Raw genomic sequence first — 23,955 nt, 5'->3', positions numbered from 1 at the left:
CCATCAGACCGGGTTAAACTTGCAGTAAACTATTTAACTTCCAGTTTGCTGCAAGAAGCTTCTAATATGTGGTAGATCGTTCTAAAAATATGGTGAAAAGGAAAGTAAAAAAAAAAAAGTTATAAAGCCTGTACAGAGTGCAATTATCTGGAAAAACTTAGCAGTTTAATTTCCTTGAAAAATGCAGCCAGAGTTCAGAGTGCAGTAACCAAGGCAAGTTAACTAAGTTGATGGCAGGTCTAAGTAAGTAATTGGAAACTGCAGACGTGAATATAAATCTGAACATGACTAACAATTTGAAACATTAGATATTCAAATGTGACGGAGAGGAATCCACAGGCTAAGCCATCCGACTAACAACTCTGCAAGCCAAAGGCTCACAAATTGCACCAGAACCTGGCCTTAGTCTTATTGTGTTTCTGACACAAGATTGATTAGAAGGGCCCCGTTGGTTCAAGTGTCCCTTGGACAGAGCAGGACAAATTGTCAGAGACATGGCATAATTTTTTAAAACCGCCACTGTCATTTACTGCCCTAGTTTCCCAAATAAGTTTGTGAATATTAAAAATATTGATATATAAATGCAGTGTGTTCCAGTTTCAATAAAATGGCATTATTTCCATAAGATGTTTCTTTTCAGTTTATAATACTTTCTAAATACAATAAAAATTCTCATAGTTTCTATCTTTATTAGCTATTAAAGGTTCTGCATGGTATTTGTGGACATATGAAAAAATAATTTTTGTAGTTCCCCTTTGAAATGTATACAATATCTCAAAAGTTGGGTCAATATCCTGGAAACAAAGTATTATGTAATTCATACAAAATTATCCAGTGAAAGTTTAAAATTTAGTGTAACTTTTATTTCCATAGAACTAAAAAGCATTGCATAAAAATAAAAGCAGAAGAATATCTTTTCGATTTTTTTATGAGGTAAAAATATTCAACATATAGGAAGCCAGTGCAATTTTTGTGTCAATATTTGGAAGGGGTATCGTTTTTTCTATTTTTTTTTTCTTTCAAAGCAAGATTATAATGGCTTTTATTTTGTGTTCATCTGATTTTAGGTTTAAATTGCCCAAGGAAGTTGCATAATATTGAGTACTATTGCCTAGGTTCTATATTTCATGTGAGAATCATCTTTACATAAGAAAGACAGTTTAAGGGAAAAAATATGGCAACCACTTCATTCATAAGAGAAATTATGTTTTGTTCACTTGTATTTTGTTGGCTAAATGACATATTTGTTACCTGGATTCACAGCATACTTTTCACAGATGAAGATTAAATCATTTCCATGACCTTCTAATTTTTGGCCCATCACCGGTAGGCTATAGAATAAATGGTTTTCATGTAATATTTTCTTGTGTCTCCACCGTTGATTGGTTTAGGGAAATGATGTGTGTGTGTGTGTATCTATCAAAAATGACAACCAGCACAAAAGTCTCAAGGTCATCCCATGTCCCCTGCATCGGCAGGCAGACGCTCAACCACTGCGCCACCAGGGAAGCCCTCCAGAAGTACATTTTAAGTACATGCCTGCTGAAATACATTAACTTTTTGTTACAAAACACTTAATAATAGGGAAAATGAAATAATTAACATTTAAAATGAAATACTCTTCTCAGCCATTTTAGTAACTTCACTATTAAAGTTATTAAAACATTGCAACTCTATGGAGTAATGTGGCAGAAGTCATTTGAGACTGGCTAGAATCCGAGAGCCGGAGCTCCAGGGGAAAGACATTTGGTGCCTAACGGTATTTCCTACCATCTCAGGAGGAAATAGCTGTTTTGTCAGACAAAGTGGAATAAGTTAGTTTGTAGCTATAACTTTCTAATATAAGTATCAAAATATGGAGAAGAGTTGACTCCCTAATATTGGGCAGGTATGTGATCTGTTATTTAGGACTTTGGGTACACACACACACATTCACCCAACCTTTTTTACTGGAACATTTCCACATTAAAGAATATCAGTGTTCCAGAAAGTTCTAGAGCTGAACAAATCAGTTTTTAAAGTATTCTTGTTTGTCTTTCAAATATTTGAAGTGCAATTATAGAGCCTTCAAATTCTATCTTTGCAAGATAGAATTTTTAACATTGAAAAATTATTGATCTGATAAATGAGGGTAAGTCTCACATATTTATTTTTCTTTGTTCTCCAGAGTTATATGGTGTTTCTGTTTCAAAGCCTTGCATTCTGACAAATTGCTAATAGTTTACTTGTTTTATTAAAGGACTCTAGGGAGTCATAAAAAGAGCATTACAGATCAAAATCCCAAGGTAGGGACTTCCCTGGTGGTGCAGTGATTAAGAATCCGCCTGCCAATGCAGGGGAAACGGGTTTGGGCCCTGGTCCAGGAAGGTCCCACATGCTGTGGAGCAAATATGCCCGGTGCCACAACTACTGAAGCCCGCACGCCTAGAGCCTGTGCTCAGCAACGAGAAGTCACCGCAATGAGAAGCCTGCACACCGCAACGAAGAGTAGCCCCCGCTCGCCACAACTAGAGAAAGCCCGCACACAGCAATGAAGACCCAACGCGGCCAAAAATTAATTAATTAATTAATTAATAATAAAAATAAAAATCCCAAGGTAATACACTCTTATTTTCCATTTTCCCCTGTGTTCCATTATTTTCTCCTGTTCTTATTTGAATGAATGGGTCACACACAAAATAGAGGCTTGTATGCTTGATATGATTACTTATAGTACTGTAATCTTGTCAGAATTTGTGGGAAGAAGTTTGACTAAACAACTATTAATCCTATTGTTTTATTATACTTTGTAAAAGAAGACACTCTAGGTTCATAAAATCAATTTAAAAAAAACAAGGTAATAACTGCTTTACTTGGTGTTATGTGTTTAAAAACATTACAATCTTTCTCTAAATTTCTGCATTTATTAACACAGGTTATGGTGGAATAGGGTGAAAAGGAAATAGAACGAGGTAGCATGAACTATTCTCAGATCCCTGTTACTTTTACATTTGTTCTCCCATCTTCATTCACTGCCTCTCAATAGACAAATTAAGCAGTAATAAAAAAATTGCTTTGATATTGTGTCTATCTACAAATATAATTCTGTGTAACTTCCATAAACTTATTTTTAAGAGGAAGCAGAATAGCCCAATGATAAAGGTTTGGGGGCCAGATGCCTTTGAGTTGGAATTTAGCTCAGCTATTTTCCAGCTGTGTCTTTGACAAGTCCCTTACTCTCTCTAAACCTTGGATTTTTTGTGCATACAATAGGGATGCCTACTGTGATGGCTAATTTCTGTGTCAACTTGGCTGGGCCACTGGATGCCCAGACATTTGTCAAACATTATTCTGGGTATGTCTGTGACGGTGTTTCTGGATGATATTAACATTTGAATAGGTAGACAGAGTAAAGCGAATTTCACCCCTTCGTGTGGGTAGGACTCATCCAATCAAGTGAATACCTGAATAGAACAAAAAGTCTGTAACCTTTTCTTTCTTGTAACTGGTATCATGAACATTTCCTCATATTATTAACCACCTTTCTACTTTCTGTTTTTGTGACTTTGACTACTCTAGGTACTTCATGTGAGTAGAATGATATATAATTTGTTCTCTCGTGACTTTTAAAAATTTTTCATTTAGCATAATGTTCTCAAGTTTCATCCATATTGTAGCGTGTGATATTCTGTTGTAGGTACACACCACAATTTCTTTATCCAGTCATCTGTCAGTGGATACGTGTGTTGCTTCCACTTCTTGGATATTGTGAATATTGCTGTGATGAACATGGGGTGTACAAATATCTCTTCGAGTCCTGCTTTGAGTTCTTTCGGATGACGTTATATTTTTAATGTGCTTTTATTCCCTCTCTCACCTGGCCATCCCACTTGGCCCTCTTCTAGATTTGTTTTCTTTGTCTAAACACAAGCATTGCAATTGAATGCAGTCAGGGCCATAGATTCCAGTGAAATATATCCCTGAGGGACCTCAGAATGCAAACCTGGGCACCCAGCAGCTGGAAACACACAATGACAGGAAAGGATAAACCAATGTGTGCAACAATGTAAAATGAGATACTTACTTTGTGTGAAGAGTGACGCTACTTAGACGAGCTCGTTTATCTCCCCTCCACTGTAAAGGTTTCTTCTCCTTAATTTCATCTCAGTCACAGGAGAAAATGCCTTTAGACTTAGCCAATCTTCTTATGATCATATGGCACTCAAATCCACACCCAGCTCCTCCCTTCTCCTGGCTCCACTACTGGAGGGTGGAAATAATAACAAACCCTCACTGAGTACTTATTACATTCAGGCATTGTCCAAGCTCTTTCATATGTTAACTCACTTAATACAAAAGCCCATGAGAAGCCCAAATTTTTATCTACGTTTTACCAATAAAGAACTGAGGCACAGAGAAATAACTTGTCCAAGGTACAAGTAGGAGCTGGGATATTCAAGTATATAAAGATATAGTAATAGGTACACAGAAAATTAAGCAAGTTAAAAAAGTACACTTAACTCCAGAAAAAACAAAGTTCCAAAGCAAAGGAATGTAATCATATCCACTATTTAGTTCATCTATGAATAATATTTTCATAATAATAATGAATACTACTGATTTAACAAAAATTGTGATAGAACTAGATTGTGAGGACAGGAGGAGGAGAGATATAGGATAATGAGTGGGTGGTTTGAGACCACAGAATTTTCATCTTTCGTGGTACAAAGTCAATAGGTGATTCTGAAATCGGTATATGAAGAAATAGCAATGTAAGAATATTTTTGGAAACATAACACGAAACCGTTAAAATACTTGTTGTGTCATTTTCTCAGATGCAGATAACAGAATTCTCCCTAGCAAGTTTAAGGAAGGGATATTAGTTCACAAAACAATTCCTGGAGCTACATTACAGAACTGGCCTAGAAAGGGTGCTGCTGAGGCTGTCTCCAGAGCTAGCTGTGTCTACTGTGGTCAGGAAACTCTTGCTGCCAAAACTGAGCCCTGAATATATTGTCTGCTGTACGCATACCAGCAAAACTGGACTGCAGTCACCCAGCCTCTTTCCTCGCATTCTTTGCGTCTAAATCAAAGTATATGATTAACAGAAGCTCAGTCACATTCCCTAATCCAGTAACAAGGGAGACTGGGATTTTTTTCCCTTAATTCTATCTTGGTAAAGTGGGATTCACAATGAGGGGGTTATCAAACTATGGAGAAGGTGTTCGCAAGATTTGGGGCAGCCATGAATGACAGATATTCACTATACACGCCTTATCTCTTCTTTCTCTCTAATCCCCTATTGTCCTCAAATCACTAAAACTGTATCTCCTTCATAAATAGCTCATAAATCTGTTCACTTTTCCCCACTCTCCCTGCCATTTCTCTAGTGTAGATCACTTTAACAACTTCTCAACTGGTCTCCCTTCTGGCAGTGTTGACTCTTAGATCTGAGTATGGAAAATAAGAGGCTAGATAAGAGAAGGAGAGAGAAGCTTTGAAATTTATGGGTTTTCTATAAACATTGTCAAATTAAAATTTAATTGTAGACAATGCCAAAGGCAGAAATAAATCTAAATTGTTTCCACAGGGACAATTTAGTCTTTGTTTGTTTTTGCGGTACACGGGCCTTTCACTGTTGTGGCCTCTCCCGTTGTGGAGCACAGGCTCCAGACGCGCAGGCTCAGCGGCCACGGCTCACGGGACCAGCCGTTCCGAGGCACGTGGGATCTTCCCGGACCAGGGCACGAACCCGTGTCCCCTGCATTCGGCAGGCGGACTCTCAACCACTGCACCACCACGGAAGCCCTAGTCGTCTTTTAAATGGAAACAAAACTCCTCCCTGAACTTCAGTGTTGACTTATGAACATATTCAACGCAGCCACATGGGGGATGGTGCAAACTCTCTGGACTGGGAGACTAGAGCTTAGGTTCTGTGACCTTCTTTACTCTTTCTGTAATCTTGAGCAACCTCTCTGAGCTTATTCACTATAGAAGCATTAGAGAATTTCTATGGAATAATCAGGCATTTAAAAGCACTGAGGTTGTTGGAAGTGTCCAAGTGACTAAACAAATGATGACCAACCAACACACCAAAATGCTATGTAGGCATTAAAAAGAAGGATGTAACTCTAAATATGCTAATGTAAAACAATTTTCAAGATATTCTGAGTAAGAAAACATGGTATAGAACAATGTATATAGTATGCTAACATTTGTGTGTGTGTGCATACCAGCATGTGTGTGCGCTTTTAAAGAATATAGACGTATTCATGCTTGTAAATTCACAGACCATCATTGGAAGGGCGCACAAGTAACTGTCCATAGTGGTTGCCTTCAGAGAAGAGAACTTAATGGCTGGAGGTGAGAAGTGTTCATCATCTTTTGAATTCTGTTCCATGTTCATTTATTACCAACTCAAAAAATAAATACATGTATTTTTAAAGAACTTGGAATTAACTCCTATTTTTGAAGTCTGAAGAGATGAGAATTAAGAGATAATTAAATCTGAAACTTGGGTGCAGCAGAAGCTTGGGGCTCATCTGTTACCTGAATTTCTCCACACCTTCATTTTTCTTTTTTTCTGAAGCAGTTGAAACTTTAAATATTTAAATATCTATGGCTTACTAGGTAGGGTTTTTGTTATGCCATACATCTGTGTATTTCTCAATTTCTTTGCTTGGAACAGATTCATTAAATTCTATTAAATACTCAAAAGGTATAAATCATGAAAAGTGGAAGGACTTTCAATAGGAATTATTTTGCAGGAGCTTAGAAATAGTTACACCTAATGGTTTTATAATACCTGCAGTGCAGCATTTTGCAGTGTACGGAATGCACTCACATACTTTATCAGCTGATCCTTTGTGCAGAAGCTCCATGTGATTTTTGCTATTCTCAGCTTTGACCATGAACTAAAATTAGAACTAGGCTGACATTACATTTCACTTGGTTACAGTCTGACTGAGGATTTTAATCATTCGGAGTCACACTGAAAACAATTCTCCCAGCAATCCACTCCTAGCTGATGCGCTAACTTTGGGCATGTCAGCGTTTGCATCTACCGACTGTGGTAAGTATTTTTCAAAAACATTTTTTTCCCACTCTTGACATATAAATAAATTGCTGTTGATGTTTATACTATGTCAGTATTTGCTGGAATGTACAACTAAAGGAATTGAATTTAAAAGTCTCTTGGAGGTTCATAGTCATTCATGTAGTTGTCCTCCTCAGGAAGATTGATTTCCCCAGAAGTCAAGAAGTATTTCTTCTGAGATTGTATTTCTTTTGTTTTCTTTTGACTCTGGGAAGCTGACTCCTGAGTCATGTCACAGCCATGCCTACTTCACTGCCACGCGATGTGCTTTTCTGTTGTGGTAATCAAGGTAGAGAACACAATCCCATGCTGAAGGCAGACACACATATCACTACTGACTTGTTTTCCTCAAAGGGGCATTGGTCGCTATTACAGAAAAACAGATGGTTGACCAAAGTTAAACGGCAAGCGAGGACATGGATGAGCACATGAATAGTTACATATGTCCAGTAAAATACACATTTACATGTAGATACTTGAGATTTTAAACTTTATTATTTGATAAATAACTACTTCAAACCTGCTGACATCTGAGATAATAAATTGTAACTGGACAGGGGGTTGGATTATTAGCATAAATATCCCAAGGTTTCTTGATGGCAAAAAGATCTTGCAGATCTGTTCCTGTTTAAATTCCGCATGCATTGCTTAAAATAAGGACCTCCTCCTAATAATTTTCTGCATATTGGCACTTATACATTCATCCTGAAACATTAAACTTTTTCCCTCTGTAATATCAACACATTTTTCTCCCTCTCTCTGTCTCTGTCCTTCTCTCACACACACACTGCATACTTTTAGTTTAAAGAAATCAGTAATTTAGAGATTAATAATGAAAAGCAGTATTATCCACCCCATTTCTATCACCCTAGAAGTAACCATTTTTTAAAATAGATCTTTATTGGAGTATAATTGCTTCACAATACTGTTAGTTTCTGTTGCACAACAAAGCGACTCAGCCATATGCATACACGTGTCTCCATATCCCATCCCTCTTGAGTCTCCGTCGCCTCCTCTCTATTCTACCCCTCTAGGTCATCGCAGAGCACAGAGCCGATCTCCCTGTGCTACGCTGCTGCTTCCCACCAGCCAACTATTTTACATTCAGTAGTGTATATATGTCGATGCTACTCTCACTTTGCCCCAGCTTTACCCTCCCACCCCGTGTCCTCAAGTCCATTTTCTATGTCTGCCTCTTTATTCCTGTCCTGCCCCTAGGTTCATCAATACCTTTTTTTTTTTAATTCCATATATGTGTGTTAGCATACGGTATTTGTTTTTCTCCTTCTGACTTACTTCACTCTGTATGACAGCCTCTAGGTCCATCCACCTCACTCCAAATACCTCAATTTCGTTTCTTTTTATAACTGAATAATATTCCATTGTATATATGTGCTACATCTTCTTTATCCATTCATCTGTCGATGGACACTTAGGTTGCTTCCATGTCCTGGCTATTGTAAATAGTGCTGCAATGAACATTGTGGTACATGTTTCTTTTTGAACTATGGTTTTCTCAGGGTATATGCCCGGTAGTGGGATTGCTGGGTCATATGGTAATTCTATTTTTAGTTTTTTAAGGAACCTCCATACTGTTCTGCACAATGGCTGTATCGATTTACCTTCCCACAAACAGTGCAGGAGGGTTCCCTTTTCACCACATCCTTCCCAGCATTTATTGTTTCTAGATTTTTTGATAATGGCCATTCAGACTGGCGTAAGGTGATACTTCATTGTTTTGATTTGCATTTCTGTAATAGTGATGTTAAGTATCTTTTCATGTGCCTTTGGATGCGCAGGCTCAGCAGCCATGGCTCACGGACCCAGCCGCTCCGCGGCATATGGGATCTTCCCGGACCGGGGCACGAACCCGTGTCCCCTGCATCAGCAGGCAGACTCTCAACCACTGCGCCACCAGGGAAGCCCCCACCCATTTTTTAACTGTATTGTTTGTTGTTTTGATATTGAACTCCATGAGCTGCTTGTATATTTTGGAGATTAATCCTTTGTTGTTTCATTTGCAAATATTTTCTCCCATTCTGAGGGTTGTCTTTTTGTCTTGTTTATGGTTTCCTTTGCTGTGCAAAAGCTTTTAAGTTTAATTAAGTCCCATTTATTTATTTTTGTTTTTATTTCTGTTACTCTAGGAGGTGGGTCAAAAAAGATCTTGTTGTGGTTTATGTCAAAGAGTGTTTTTTCCTATGTTTTCCTCTAAGAGTTTTATAGTGTCTGGTCTTACATTTGTCTTTAATCCTTTTGGAGTTTATTTTTGTGTATGATGTTAAGGAGTGTTCTAATTTCATTCTTTTACATGTAGCTGTCCAGTTTTCCCAGCACCACTTATTGAAGAGGCTGTCTTTTCTCCATTGTTCTTGCCTCCTTTGTCGTGAAGTAACCATTTTAACTATTTCAGGATTAGTTTTCAGTGGTTATCTCCATAATACATTTTTTTTCCAAAGGCAGTTATGCTGTGTCTTCTCAGCTTTAGACATTATCTATGGAGTTTCATTATGAAAGATGATGCTTAAATTCACTTGCACCCCCATAGAGTTATATCCCTATTTTAATTTCTTTTGATTGCCTTATAACTTAAATCTCTATTTCTTGTTCCATAAAGTATAGACAGTATCTCTTGACTCCCCTACCCTCTACTTCCCCATTTCCTTCTTCCACATTCTATTAAAAGTACTTTTATTTTTATATTTTCAAGATGTACCACATTTATTACATTCTGGTTTTTAGCCATAAATAAGTCTTTGCTTTTCCATAGGTTGATTTTTTTCAAAAAGTTGATTTTCATCATTCAAAAAAGAAAATTCCTACCCTTAGCAATCACTTCTATTTCCCCCTCTGCAAAGCCGCTGGTTATCACTAATCTATTTTCTTTCTTCATGGATTTGCCTATTCTGGACATTTCATATAAATGGGATTATACAATTTGTGGTATTTTGTGTCTGGTTTCTATCAGCATAATTTTACTCAAAATTTCTCCATGATGTAGCATGTATCAGTGCTTTGTTCCTTTTTATGCCAGAATAACATTCCATTGTACGGATACACACATTTTGTTTGTCCATTCGTTAGTTAATAGCCATTTGTTTTCCACTTTAGGGCTCTTAAGAATAATGCTACTATCAACATTCATGTACACGTTTTTGTGTGAACATAAATTTTCATTTCTCTTGAGTATAAACCTAGGAGTGATCTTTTTCTTTTTTGTATTTCCATTTTTTTCTATCTTTATGTTTTAGGTGTGCCTTTTGTAAACAATACACAGGATTTTGTCTTTTATTCAACTGGACAATCTTTGTTTATTAGCCTGGAACATTTATTAATCAGGAAAGCGTAAATGATACCCATGATGAGATATCATTTTATATAGTAGTGTATTGGTGAGGATATACATCAGTGGGGACACTTATACAGTTGTAGTAAGAGTATAAATGGGCATAATCATTTTGGAAAACAATTGGGCTCTATCTTAAAAATTTGAACAGTCACATACACAGTGATCTAGCAATTCTACTCCTGGGTATATACACAATAGGAATAATACCACTTGAGCAACAAGAAGATAAGAACAGGAATTTTAGAAACAGTGTTACTCGTAATAGCAAAAATCTGGGACCCAAGTATCCATGTTAATTAGAATGGACAATAAACTGTCATAGTCATACAGTTTGGAGATCATGGTATATCAATATATAAAATGCTTTTCCTTCTTTATGGAGCTATATAATTTCCCGTGATATGCATGTACTATAATTTATTGGTGGAAAGTTATGTTGTTTCCAATCTTTTGCTGTTATGAAAAACACCATAGTGAACAACTTTGTAATATGTCATTTTACAATTGAAAATATTTACAGTATATATTCTTATGAGTGTGAATGTGGCTCTGTAAGTTTGATAGATATTACTAAAATTCTCTCCATAGAGAATATAACAATATATACTGTCACCTGTAGTGCATGAGAGTACCTTTTTTCCTATGCTGTTGCAAATTTCACTTTTTCCTTTCCAAACTTTATACCTTTCTATTTAATTTTCTTGCATTATTGCATTCCAGTATAATGTTGAATAGAAGTGGTAACTGTGGACATCTTTGACTTCTTGAATTTTGAACAAAATAGTTAAATTAATTGTGAATCAAATTTTTCATTATTACTAATATAATCTGGTGAAAAATCAATACTATTATTTGTAAGACAAAGAGCATTCCATCAAATAGATCTACCATAATTTACATAACCATTCCCCTATTATTATTTTCCTCTCATTTCTGAGATTCACATCACAATCCTCAGTGTTAGATGAGTCCGTTTGCAATTTATTTTACACAAGAGAAAACAATACCAATATATCCCACTTAACTGAATTCCAGCTTGTACATATAGCATTTAGATTAAGCAGATATACCAAGATACCTGCTTATCTTGTATATCCATTATTAAACATTTCCTTATATTGGACACGTAAACCAGTTGCAGTTTTTCATTATTGTGAATTAATAGTAACAAAGGAAGTAGACTTGGCATCAGTTCCCCCCTCTGCCACTTATTAGAGATGAGACCTTAACCAATTGCCCACCTTTTTTAGGGATCGGTTTTCTCATGTGTATTAGAGACAATAAAAGTACCCATGTCATGATATTTTTATGAGAATTATTTAGTGAAATATGGCATGTAAAGTGCATAAAATAGTTTTGGGAACATGGAATGTGTTCAATAAAAAGCTATTATGATCATTGTGGTACTCAGTAAACATTCTGAAACATTACTGTTTTTTTTTTTTCCTCTGGTACAATCAGGCCCTTTCTGAGATGGCATCTGTGATTCAGCTATTCAAAATGAAGTTGGTGACTCTGTGACAATGTGGAGAAGTCATGTCAGAAAATGTGGTTTGTACTGGGGCTGTCAATGCTGTAAAGGAAGTTTGGGAGAAAAGAATAAAGAAATACAATGAAGACCTGAAGCGAGAGAAGGAATTTCAACAAAAGTATGCTATAACATGTTTATTATCTTGAATTAGCAAAAATTCATAACATCCTCATTATTAAAAATAGTATTTATTAAATGCCTATTATTGAATTTGATAGAGGTTTCTGTTTACTGAAAACCCAAAATACAACTAAAGGAAGCACCTGACAATTAAGTGTGGCCATGTGATGGGGGCCACAAAAAATACAAGTGTCTGTAAGTGAAAATAGTAGTTGTCCTAGGAGTCTGTTCAACTTCATCAAAGTTTGATTAGTATCATTTAGTCTACTTTTCATAGATTGTTTGTTCAACATTATATTCCCTAGGATCTAAAACAACAACTGGCAGTAGAAGGTACGGTAGATTCTCACCTATTTAAATAGCTGTGAGTTCCAGCCAGGGCCCCTGTGGATCACCTGATTCCTCTATTTGGGCTATACTTAAATAGTTCAGCTCTCACTTCCTCTGCCTCATTGATACCAAGCTACCTTCCTCATTGGATATCTCCAAATTTATCCTACTACTCTTGCAAGGATAGCCCCTTTCCTCATAGATTCCACGTAGCCCCCTACAATTATCATTTGTTAGGTCTCTTTCTAAACATTAAATGGTCTTGCAATATGTACAAATATCAAGCTATTATGTTGTACATCTAGAACTAATATAATGTTATATGTCAGTTATATCTCATTTTTAAAAATGGTCTTGTGTCAGCAAATAACAGAAAACTCAACTAAAAATGGGTTAAACAATAAGGAAGTCCTGAGGTAAGGCAATTCCAAAGCTTCAACAGTTTTAAAGACAGCTTCTTTTTATCAGTGTGTCAGTTTGGTCCTCAGGTTAGCTTCTCTCAGTGTCACAGGATGACTGGTATACTTCCAGGCATCACAGCCAGGCATCATTATGTTATCAGAAGAGCAGGAATTATTTATTTCTGTATCTTCTTTAAGAATGAGAAAACCTTTCTGAGGTCTCCATCAAACTTCTCCTTCACTTCTCATTGGCCAGAATTGGGTCATTAGTACACCTCTAATCCAGTTACCTTCCAGGGAAATGAGATTGTATGATTGGTTTAGACAAATTAAGATTTATACTTGGGTAACTTGGAGGAAGTGTAAACACTTAGAAATAACTGGCATTCTCCCAGCAAAGAAGAGGGCTGGCACAGCACTGCACTGAGTCACACATTCAGGCTTTTATCTTGTTGCTCAACTGTGCATAGTCTCCATTCCTTTAGGAATGGACTTTAGTCACCTCATGGCCCCCAATACATAGATACACCAACTGTGGCCAATGTACTTGATTCTAGCCAGCAGGAAGTTGCACACATGACTATTTCTGCTAACATCTCACTACCCAAAGCTTCATATGACCCATACCTAGCTGCAAAGGAGGATGGCTAAATCAAGTCTTGTGCCCAGTTAAATTTAGAGGATCTGTTACTGAGGAAGAAGAAGAGTAACAGATACTGGGGAATGATAAGCAGTCTCTGCCACACATAGGTGATATTATTTTCTCCATTTTAAAGACGGAAAACCTGAAGGATAGGCCTAGGTAACTTGTCAAAGATCACACGGCTAATAAATGTGGAACTGGTATTCACTTGTATTCATACCTAAGCAATGTGACTCAGTAAGCTTATATTCACCTTAGGTCTTAAATTTCCCTAGACTGAAATGTGTAAAACTACTCTTATGACACATATTATGTTTATATTATACAATTATGACAAACTTGACTCAAGTACTCTTTTTTAAAAAAAATTTATTGAAGTATAGTTGATTTATAATGTTGTGTTAATTTCTACAGTACAGCAAAGTGACTCAGTTATATGTGTATATATATATATTTTCCATTATGGTTTATCACAGGCTATTAAATATAGTTCCCTGTGCTATACAATAGGACCTTGTTGTTTATCCATCCTATATATACTAGTTTGCATCTGCTAATCCCAAACTCCACCCTTGGCAACCACAAGTCTGTTCTCTGTTCTCTATTGACTCGAGTACTCTTATAAATCCTATCCACTTTTTAAAAAACTGTCATCAGAAATCACAAGTTGGTTCTAAACTCTTGAATTTCACCTGTTATATGTGTCTAGTTAAGAATCATTTAGTTTCAGCAGCTTCAAGTTTTCTCTGTACAAAACAGGCAAGGGGTAAAAATGTAATCTAATGCTTCTTCTCTCAGCTAAAAGAAGCTAAAGATTTAGCTCAAAAAGCCTTAAGTTTAAACAGAAATTGTTCTGTCTTTGGATGCCAAGCTGCCTTGAAGAAAGCAAGCACTTGGGTAAGAGTTGGTATAACAACATTGGAGAAAGTCTTTAGGCTATAATAAAAGGGTTTTAGAGGAGGTAGAAAATTTCTGTTCAAAACTTTGAAAGAACATCAAGCTTAAAATAAACAGTGTAGGAATTATAGAATACTAGATCTAGAAGAGACCTTTGATATTATTTAATCCAAACCCCATGTTTTATCGGCAAGGTCCTTAGAGGTGAGATGTCTTGCCCATGGTCACCAAATTAAGTGATACATTCTGGACTTAGATCATAGTAATACAGAGCCAGAAAGAATTAATGAATCATTTAAGAGATGGAAATAAACTTGTTTAATAATAGTTAGCCTCACTCATTAAGGACAGAGCTTTTTGTATCCACAATGTCCAGCATAGTATTTGGCATATAATGGGTGCTTGATGAATTCTTTAATTGAAATTAAACGTTAGGGAATAACACACTTCATTGCCCATCATTAAATCTTGCTCTGAAATACATATATTTCAGTAATAAGTAATTAATAATCATTATGTCTACTGTTTAAATAGTTCTATTTTTATAAAACGCGGTGTAATTGAATAGATAGCAGTATACATTTTGTCTCACTTAACCACACCTGTTGGAAGCTTAGCTGTTCAGTCTAGAAGGCCACACATAGCCATTGCCACAGTGCACTTGTTAGCAGATTAATTAACTTTCAGACAAGCAGTGGATAAAAATACTCAGACTCCATAGAAATGTTTTGCAAACACAAACATATATAGACAGCAAATATTATACTTTTAGAGATATTTGGTTTTCTGTTCATTAAAATAAAATCCTTGGGCTTCCCTGGTGGCGCAGTGGTTGAGAGTCCGCCTGCCGATGCAGGGCACACGGGTTCGTGCCCTGGTCCGGGAAGATCCCACATGCCGCGGAGCGGCTGGGCCCGTGAGCCATGGCCGCTGAGCCTGTGAGTCCGGAGTCTGTGCTGCGCAATGGGAGAGGCCACAACAATGAGAGGCCCGCGTACCGCAAAACAACAACAACAAAAAAAAAACCCCCGTGGAACCCGTGTCCCCTGCATCGGCAGGCGGACTCTCAACCACTGCGCCACCAGGGAAGCCCCCAAATGGTTGTTTTTGATGGGTCACTTTTTCATACAAAAGTGAATGCTACCTATGTCATTACCTGTGAACTAAAATGATTTCCTGGTCTCCTAGGCTAGTGCGAATCTGGGAAGAACGAGTGAGCTTAACCAAGCTAAGAGAAAAGGTCACCAGGGAAGATGGAAGGGTCATTTTGAAGATAGAAAATGAGGAATGGAAGGTAAGCTTTATAGAAGTAATATATTTGATTTTTTATATTTCGCATTTTGTGGGAGAGTTGAGAGAATGATTCTTAAATTATGTGCTTAAGTCTGGAATAGTTAGGAATTCTAATTTTAATAATGTACCAAATGAATTTGGGCAACATGAACTGAAAATTAATGTAACTTCACAACTTTTTATTGCAAAACTTCAACCAATGTGCTTTAACTCTGCCTAAATTTAAGTCATTTGTAATATTTCTCCCACTAATCCTTCTAATAAGCAATTTCTCATTTTCCGTAAAAAGGTGACCATCTGCTTAACAAAAATCGTGTAGCTTTTTCAAAGCAAATGCTCAACTAAAAGTAGCAGAAGGTGCTTTAAATAAAGCTTTGGCCTTAAAGTAAAAAAAACAGCAAATGCTCAGTTAAAACTTCACAAAATGGAAATGTATATTAATTTTTTTCTTAGGTCCACAACCAAATTCACATTATCTCCTCTTTCTCTCTTTCCCTCTTTCTCTCTCACACACACACAAACATAGTTGCTTAATTACATTAGGCCTACTCTAAGTTTGACAAGGGCCACCCTCTATCCCTTGAGTCAGTGTTTGTTTTCATACATATCAGTATATTTAGCTAGGGGGTTAGCTCCTGTATTTTGTCTTTTGGCTACTTTAGGCTGAAAGGGAAAAGGCATAGAGTTCAGTATAGTTGAAACTTCTAAAATTCTTAAATTAAAAGAAAATCTGCTTAAAAAAACTAAACTATTTCAAAACAGAATGGGAAGAGAAGTTTGAATTGATTAGAATGATCTTTTTGTTTCTCTATAATTTCAATTAGCCACCATATTCTCATGTTCAGTAACATATGTATTCTAGTTAAGCCTAATAAAATAGAATCTTTAGAACACAGCTCTATGTGTGTGCAATATTGACTGAAATATGTTATTTCTGTTTATGTTATTATGATTGGGGTTTGAAGGTTTAGCACCCGCCAAAAAAGGAAAGTTCTTAAAATTTAGAAGTAGCACAAAGTATTTGGAAATATAACCCATTAAAGAAAAAATATTCCTAAGTTCTTTTACAAATCAAATAGTATCTCTACAGTCATATTTCTGTATGTCATGATGCTAAAATAATTTAAGTAATATAGTAACTTTCATTTTTTTTACTTGAGTTTAGACCCTCCCTTCTTCTCTACTAAAACTAAATCAGCTACAGGAATGGCAACTTCATAGAACTGGCTTGGTGAAAATTCCTGAGTTCATTGGAAGATTCCAGAACCTTATTGTGTTAGATTTATCTCGAAACACAATTTCAGACATACCTCGAGGAATTGGTAAGGAAAATGGCTTTTATTCCTGTGTTTTTCACTGATAATTTTTTTTGATACATGGAGTAAAGATCTCATCTTTATATAGTCCTGAATCTTAAAATTTTAAACATCTAGTCTAAACTGAAGCTTCCAGGGGATTCAAGCTTCTGGATTTACTGAGGTGATTCAAGATGAGATTTCAATGCAAGAGAAGTCTCTTTGGAAATAATATTGTGTAGATTCTGGAAACAATATTGTTGGTTTGGTTATTTCTCCTAGAAGGGAACACATTGAAGACAAGAAAGAAAATTAGAAATAATTCCTTAAATGAGGAAAAAAAAATCCCCAAATGGAAAACTAGTCAGGATATAGTATAGATAAAACAGAATGAAAAAAATATTTTTGTCTATAGCACTGATAAATCACCAGCTCTTTATCTGAAGAAGGGGCAAGACACACAGTGGGAAAAGGGAAGAGCCTAAGTGTGAATTTGCCAGTATGAAACGGGCAAGTAAGTTATGCTGTAATACTTAATAACTGGAAACATTATTTTATATCCCTCTGCTCTTTACTGTGTATTATTTTCCCGTAGGACTGCTCACTAGACTTCAGGAACTGATTCTTAGTTACAACAAAATCAAAACTGTCCCCAAGGAACTAAGTAACTGTGCCAGATTGGAGAAACTTGAACTTGCTGTTAACAGAGATATATGTGATCTTCCACAAGAGGTCAGGATGATATAAATACTTACGATTTTATTTTCCTTCTACTGGTGGTTTACTTCTCCACTGCGTGATCATTAAAAATAACACTAATGGAAAAATGCTATAAATTTTATTTCAGAAAATGTTTAGTGAAAACCATTTCCTATTATTATAAAGCACGTTTTTAATTAGAGAAAGATTTATTTAGCATAAAAAGCTATTTCTATTATTGTTACAGTACTGAGATCATTAGTGATCTCCTTGAAGGCCAGAGTGAGAATCTTACTTATTTCACTTCCCAGAATTGAAGGTACAGCCTAGGTTGTAGATGTTACTTAATGCCTATTGAATGAATAAATGATTATCATAAAGCACAATGTGGTGACAGAAAAACTCTTTTGTTTATTAGTTAGTTTTTATAGGTGATCAGCTTTTGAGATAGAGGTAAAGTAAAAAGACATGAATTCTTCAGTTTAGGAAAAGTGTCTGCTAGCTTCCTAGGCTCTACCAAGTAAAGCAAGGCAGTGGGCTTGGAAAGCCCTCAAACTTTTATTTGGTATGATATCTTGTTCTTGGTAAGACCAAACTGATCATAGAGATATAGACATTCCTATCATTTTTCAAGCATGTTTAAGGCTCTTAGAATCAGCAAAGGAAATTTCCATGGTGCTTTGCCTTGAAAACAATGATTTTGCAAGATAAAAGTTAAGAAAAATAGTAAAACTCAAAATAAGACTATTCCCCTTTCCCACTTTATCTTGGTAAGAATGTCACTTTCCTCCCCAAACCAGTAAACATGCACCAATTATTGTTGCTCTTGCAAGTAAAACATAGTTTCTATAGCTATATCCGTCTGATCTTATAATAGTTCAGTTTAGTGAAATGTATACACTTGATTATGATGAAAATCATGATCACAGGGACAATTTCTTTATACCTAAAAGAGGGCCAATAAACATTTTATTTCTAATTTTTAATTATTGTGATTTTGTTTCTAGCTTTGGTTCTGTCACTAAAAAGCTATGTGAATTTGGGCATGTCTCTTAACCTGTCTTTACCTTAATGTCTTTACTTAAAGAAATACGTTTTACAGGAACAAATAGTGAACTGAAATCTTGAGCCTGGAGTTATTTCCAAGTGTGGCCTTTAAGTAGCTGTGAGGCCTTGAACACACCACTTTACATAACTAGGTCTCAATTTTCACATATGCAAAATTAAGACTTAGATTATAATGGTTTTAATATTTCTTCAAGCTTTTAAAACCAAAGAGTTCTAGTCCCACTGAGAAATCTGCAGCAGGAGACTTAACTCTCAGCCATTAACTTGCACACACTGTAACACACAAACAAATTTATGCTAATGTAAAAACAATCTTTTTATACACTATTCTGAATCATTTGAAAATTTTAAAAGTCTGATGACAAGTTTTGAAAAGTGTTTCATTCATGACGAATTATAAAGCTAGAGAAATATCATCTACTAAATGGAAAACTGCTTTTTTGCATTACCCATAAAACACTGCATTTGTGCATTTTTTGAGGTGTTAAAGTTGTGGAATGAATCTGAATGTGCCCTGAGATAGAAGTAAAACATAGAACTTGCCTAGCTAAATGGAGAGTCTTTTGTAAAAGTTAACTAAATTCTTACATTTTGAAATTTTCACTACAGAGGAAAGAGAAATTTAGAAATTTTGCAGCTTTAGGTCCACGAAAACTTGAGTGCACATCATAGCTCCATCATTTCTAGTCACATGGCTTCTCTAAACCATTTTGTCCATAAAAGGGAAAAAAGGTACTCACCTTGTAAAGTTGATGAATAAACTAGAGCTATATGCATCAATGTGAATACATATAAAGACTGATATTGAGAGAAAAAAGCAAGTTAAAGAAAGATGAGTACAGTATCATCATCTTTAAATAAAATTCAAATACATATAAAGATAATTTTGTTTATGAAAAATACACATAATAGTAATATATAGAGAGAACTATATAGAAAACATGTATTTATGCATAGTAATAAAAACATTTAAAAATGCATGGGAATAATAGATACCAAATTCAGGATAGAGTTATCTTCAAAGAGGAAGAAGGAAGAAGTACATTGAGGGCAGTCATATTGATATATTTGTTTTCTTAAGCTGAGCACACTGGTGTTGTTATATAGTCTTAATAAATGTTTTATTGACGTTTTCATTTTAAAAATAGAATTACCAAACAGTAAATTCTATGACTGAGATAACGTTATGTAAAGCATCAGGCACGGGCTTCTCTGGTGGCGCAGTGGTTGAGAGTCCGCCTGCCGATGCAGGGGACGCGGGTTCGTGCCCCGGTCCGGGAAGATCCCACATACTGCGGAGCGGCTGGGCCCGTGAGCCATGACCGCTGAGCCTGCGCATCCGGAGCCTGTGGTCCGCAATGGGAGAGGCCACAACAGTGAGAGGCCCACGTACCGCAAAAAAAAAAAAAGCATCAGGCACAAAGAAAGGGGGTTAACAAAAGTAACTATTATTCTGAAGTTTGGGTTTTCCCAAGAAAATCTCAACTACTAGATACAAGGAAAACGTAACATATATTTACGCCCAGAAAGAAAAAAAAAAGCTTCTGCCAGGCAGGTGCTATAAACCCCGGAGCTTGGTTATTTTGGAAGATAAGCTCTCTTTGAATAGATGAACTTTCTATGAGAGAGTTTTTCATTTATCTGGAGGTTATTTAGCATTATTGTTATCTCAAATTTGTTGTGGACTGCTGTGACTAAATGAAGTGCAAGCATCATGTAGACAATCCTTGATGTGACATATCTCTTTACCATTGTGGGTGTTCTAGTAGTTTACGTTGTTGACATTTATTTTGAAAAACCTTGGCTTTCTCTTCAGCTCAGCAACTTGTTAAAGCTTACTCACCTTGATCTGAGTATGAACCACTTTACTACAATCCCTCCTGCTGTGTTGAACATGCCTGCCCTTGAGTGGCTTGATATGGGAAGCAACAGACTTGAACAACTTCCTGATACTGTAGAAAGGTAACATAAATAACTTTTTTTGCTACCAAGAGACGTGTTTAAGCTCTCTATGATAAATAACTGTTAAATGCTGTTAACCATTATGCATACTTGCCTTGCCCTAAATGGGCATATTAATAATTTCTGATTTTCCTCTTAAGACTCTAATTCAGATTAGATAGCATTTTAGCAGTTTTTCTGCAAGAAATCCTATGAGAATAGTGAAGAATTCTAGAATACATTGATTTAATTTCTACCACTACATGATGAGAGCTATACGGTAGATAGAGATTAACTCCCTTGTTATAGTTTCCCTAAAATCAGGTAATGTGAAGTCAGTTAACTCAATATGTATACTGGTTAAAGGAGATGTTATACAAGATGACATTTAAAAAAATTTTGGGTTAATAAGAACCAGGGTTTTCATATTATATGTGATTAATCACAGAAACCTCTTAATTCTTCAGAATGCAAAGTCTACACACATTATGGCTCCAACGGAATAAAATAACATGCTTGCCAGAAACAATCAGCAATATGAAGAATCTGGGTACTCTTGTTCTCAGCAACAATAAACTGAAAGATATTCCAGTGTGCATGGAAGAGATGACCAATCTAAGGTAAAAGTTGTAGACACAGAACTGACATGTTCCTTTCTGGCTGCAGAACAAAGTAATGTAAAGAAATTGTTATTAACACATTTGAGTTCTCATTCACATAAATGAATACATTTAAAAATCTTTTCCAACCTTGAAATTCTATAATTTATAAATAGGATTAATATAATACTGGTCTAAATTATTCAAGAAAGAATCGTTGAAACTAAAGCTGTACTGGGATTTATCAGCTTTAAGGAATGCCCTGTGTTGGTGACATTTTCCTGAAAATCATCTCTATAACTGCTAACAAACTTTATCCACGATACAGTTTTATCCACGATAAACCAAAACCATAAGAATAGTGATTATTTTCCTCCTAAATAACTACAAATGGACAAGGCAGTTATGTTAGAGGTAAATATAACTTTTTACTAAGTTAATTACTAACAGAACTCCCTCAAATAACTTCCAAAACTTAATTTCCTGACAGTGAGCATAAGATGTGAGAATTCACACCAAATCCCACAACTTTCATAACAAAATCATTCATTTACTTATTCAGCAACTACTAAGCCCTGTACTAGATGGTGACAATACAATGATAAATAAGACATGCTTTATAAAATATGCAGAAAATTTAAGTTCATAGCATTAATTGTATACTTGAGATGCATTAGGGTTGCTCTTGGAAGTTAAAGTGTACCACATTAAACATATGCTATGGACTAATAGTTGCTTTTACAAGCGTGGAAAATAAGTTGTCTAAAGCTAATATTTTTTTCTTCTAGGCAAGAAATTTAAAGATTCTTGGGATATATCACATCTCACCAAGATGTTCAGTTACTGAAACCAGTTAAAAAACAAAGAGTAATTTAGTATATTACCACCTGATCTTTCTCCAGGAAAACAAATGTACACTTCTATGGCACCTATAAAAATACTGTTTTTTGGTGAACTGCTAGGTTTGTCAACTTCCGAGACAACCCACTGAAATTGGAAGTAACACTTCCTCCCGGTGAAAACATAGATGAGGAAGAGGAACGGGAATTATTCGGCCTTCAGTTTATGCACACGTACATACAGGAGTCACGGAGAGCAGGTATGAGATTTGTACATAACACAGGTTAAGAATTCTTTTTAATAGAGGAACGCATATATATGTATATAAATTCCTTTATAGACTTTTCGTTCCATCTTACCTTTTGTCAAATTCTGGTTTCTTCGTTAATATTGTTGAAGCAAAAAAAAAGTGAAATTCTAATCTGTTCACGATTTTGATAAAGGCTTGGAGAGAAAGGTTGTAAAGATACTGAAAATCTTTCAAGTAGAGTCAGGAAATAAACTTCTTTGGTCAAGCACTTGAAGCTTGAAGCTTGAAGATGTAATTCTTAAACCTTCACTACCTCATTCTATCAGTTTGTCATGTCAGTTTACTCATGAACACTACCTTCCCTGCCATTTCCTCTTCGTCTACAATAATCCACAAATAGCACAAAGAAATATTTTGACTAGGAATGAAAAATATTTTGCTACTGTGCCTAGGAATGAAAAATATCAAGAGAACATAGATTTTAGCCAACAGTTAAAATGTGAGTTTTTGATATATAGATTTCAATCACTTTTATCTCTGATAATTTAGAATTAAAACCTCTTTTTTGTTGTTTTTTTAACCAAGGAAGGAATGACTTTAACTTAACCCAAGATTAGGGGAAGAGGACAAAGAGCATAACTCTCTGTTAATAAAAAAAATAATAGGACTTCCCTGGTGGCGCAGTGGTTAAGAATCCGCCTGCCAATGCAGGGGACATAGGTTTGATCCCTGGTCCAGGAATATCCCACATGCTGCGAAGCCATCGCAATGAGAAGCATGTGCACCGCAAGGAAGAGTAGCCCCCGCTCACTGCAACTAGAGAAAGCCTGTGTGTAGCAACGAAGATCCAACACAGCCAAAAATAAATAAATAAAATATAAATTAAAAAAAACAGCTTTATAAAAAAAATAAATAGTATAGTAATGGAAAACATGGTTTTATAATTCACTAAAATGTGAAGAATTTTTGAGTTAGAAGGTAGAGTTTAGTTACCTCTTCAAATAGTTACTTTGAAAGAGCAGGTAGAATCTGAGCAAACAGATATGAGAGCATTTTCAGCTGGAGAAAATACTTTTACCAACATCCAATAGAGGTCATTAGATCTGTTGTAGCAAGGTCACAGAAACAGTAACATGGAGGTTAGACTGGAGGAAGATATGTAAAAAAGCTGTAATAGTTTGGGGCCTAGGTTTGAAAAGTAGAGCATAAATATATAAAAGCCAAGTAGGAGACAGAATTGATGACTGAAGATGAGAAGAGGGAGGAGTCCAGGATGAATCTGTTTTTGGTTAGAGCAACTGGATGAATAGTGATGCAGAGATGGGGAAATGAAATATAGAAGCTGGTTTGATGGTAGCAGTGGAACATGAGCTTCAGTTTTAACAGTAAATTTGATATATCTGTGGGACATGCAGGAAGAGGTAGTTGTGTAGATCAATCTAAAGTTCAAGGAGTTTGCTGAACCTGCAAATTCTGCAGGTCGAGAAACAGCTATAATGCATATCCCATGTATTCACTGTCTCATGTAATCTTAAGGGAAATAAGCAAGGTTGGGGAAAACAATAATCTTGGTACAGCTGGCATGTTGAAGAACAACCTTATCTTCCCATATAGGACTTGGTAT

The 23,955-nt window shown here is 35.8% G+C and overlaps 1 protein-coding gene across 5 annotated transcripts in view; it reads left to right on the top strand.

The window, feature by feature from the left end:
- The window catches only part of LRRC39 (leucine rich repeat containing 39), a 37,425-nt gene that overhangs the window by 11,554 nt on the left and 1,916 nt on the right, over positions 1-23,955 (top strand). For 3 of the 5 annotated variants that reach the window (XM_024751287.1, XM_024751286.1, XM_024751288.1), the window contains 9 exons: positions 6,270-6,342; positions 6,938-7,051; positions 11,886-12,073; positions 15,535-15,640; positions 16,805-16,961; positions 17,530-17,666; positions 20,518-20,663; positions 21,110-21,262; positions 22,204-22,340. In XM_024751287.1, the coding sequence (XP_024607055.1) occupies positions 11,961-12,073; positions 15,535-15,640; positions 16,805-16,961; positions 17,530-17,666; positions 20,518-20,663; positions 21,110-21,262; positions 22,204-22,340 (949 nt within the window). In that variant the 5' untranslated portion in view covers positions 6,270-6,342; positions 6,938-7,051; positions 11,886-11,960. Of the gene's footprint in view, positions 1-6,269; positions 6,343-6,937; positions 7,052-11,885; positions 12,074-15,534; positions 15,641-16,804; positions 16,962-17,529; positions 17,667-20,517; positions 20,664-21,109; positions 21,263-22,029; positions 22,341-23,955 lie in introns of those variants that run through there. The other 2 variants (XM_024751290.1, XM_024751289.1) reach the window with 2 other exon arrangements.

The sequence above is a fragment of the Neophocaena asiaeorientalis genome, unplaced genomic scaffold, assembly GCF_003031525.2.
Source record: "Neophocaena asiaeorientalis asiaeorientalis breed wild unplaced genomic scaffold, Neophocaena_asiaeorientalis_V1.1 scaffold147, whole genome shotgun sequence".
Taxonomy (NCBI): Eukaryota; Metazoa; Chordata; class Mammalia; order Artiodactyla; family Phocoenidae; genus Neophocaena; species Neophocaena asiaeorientalis.
Note: the sequence above shows the minus strand (reverse complement) of the source record. Positions and strands in the feature narration are given on the sequence as shown.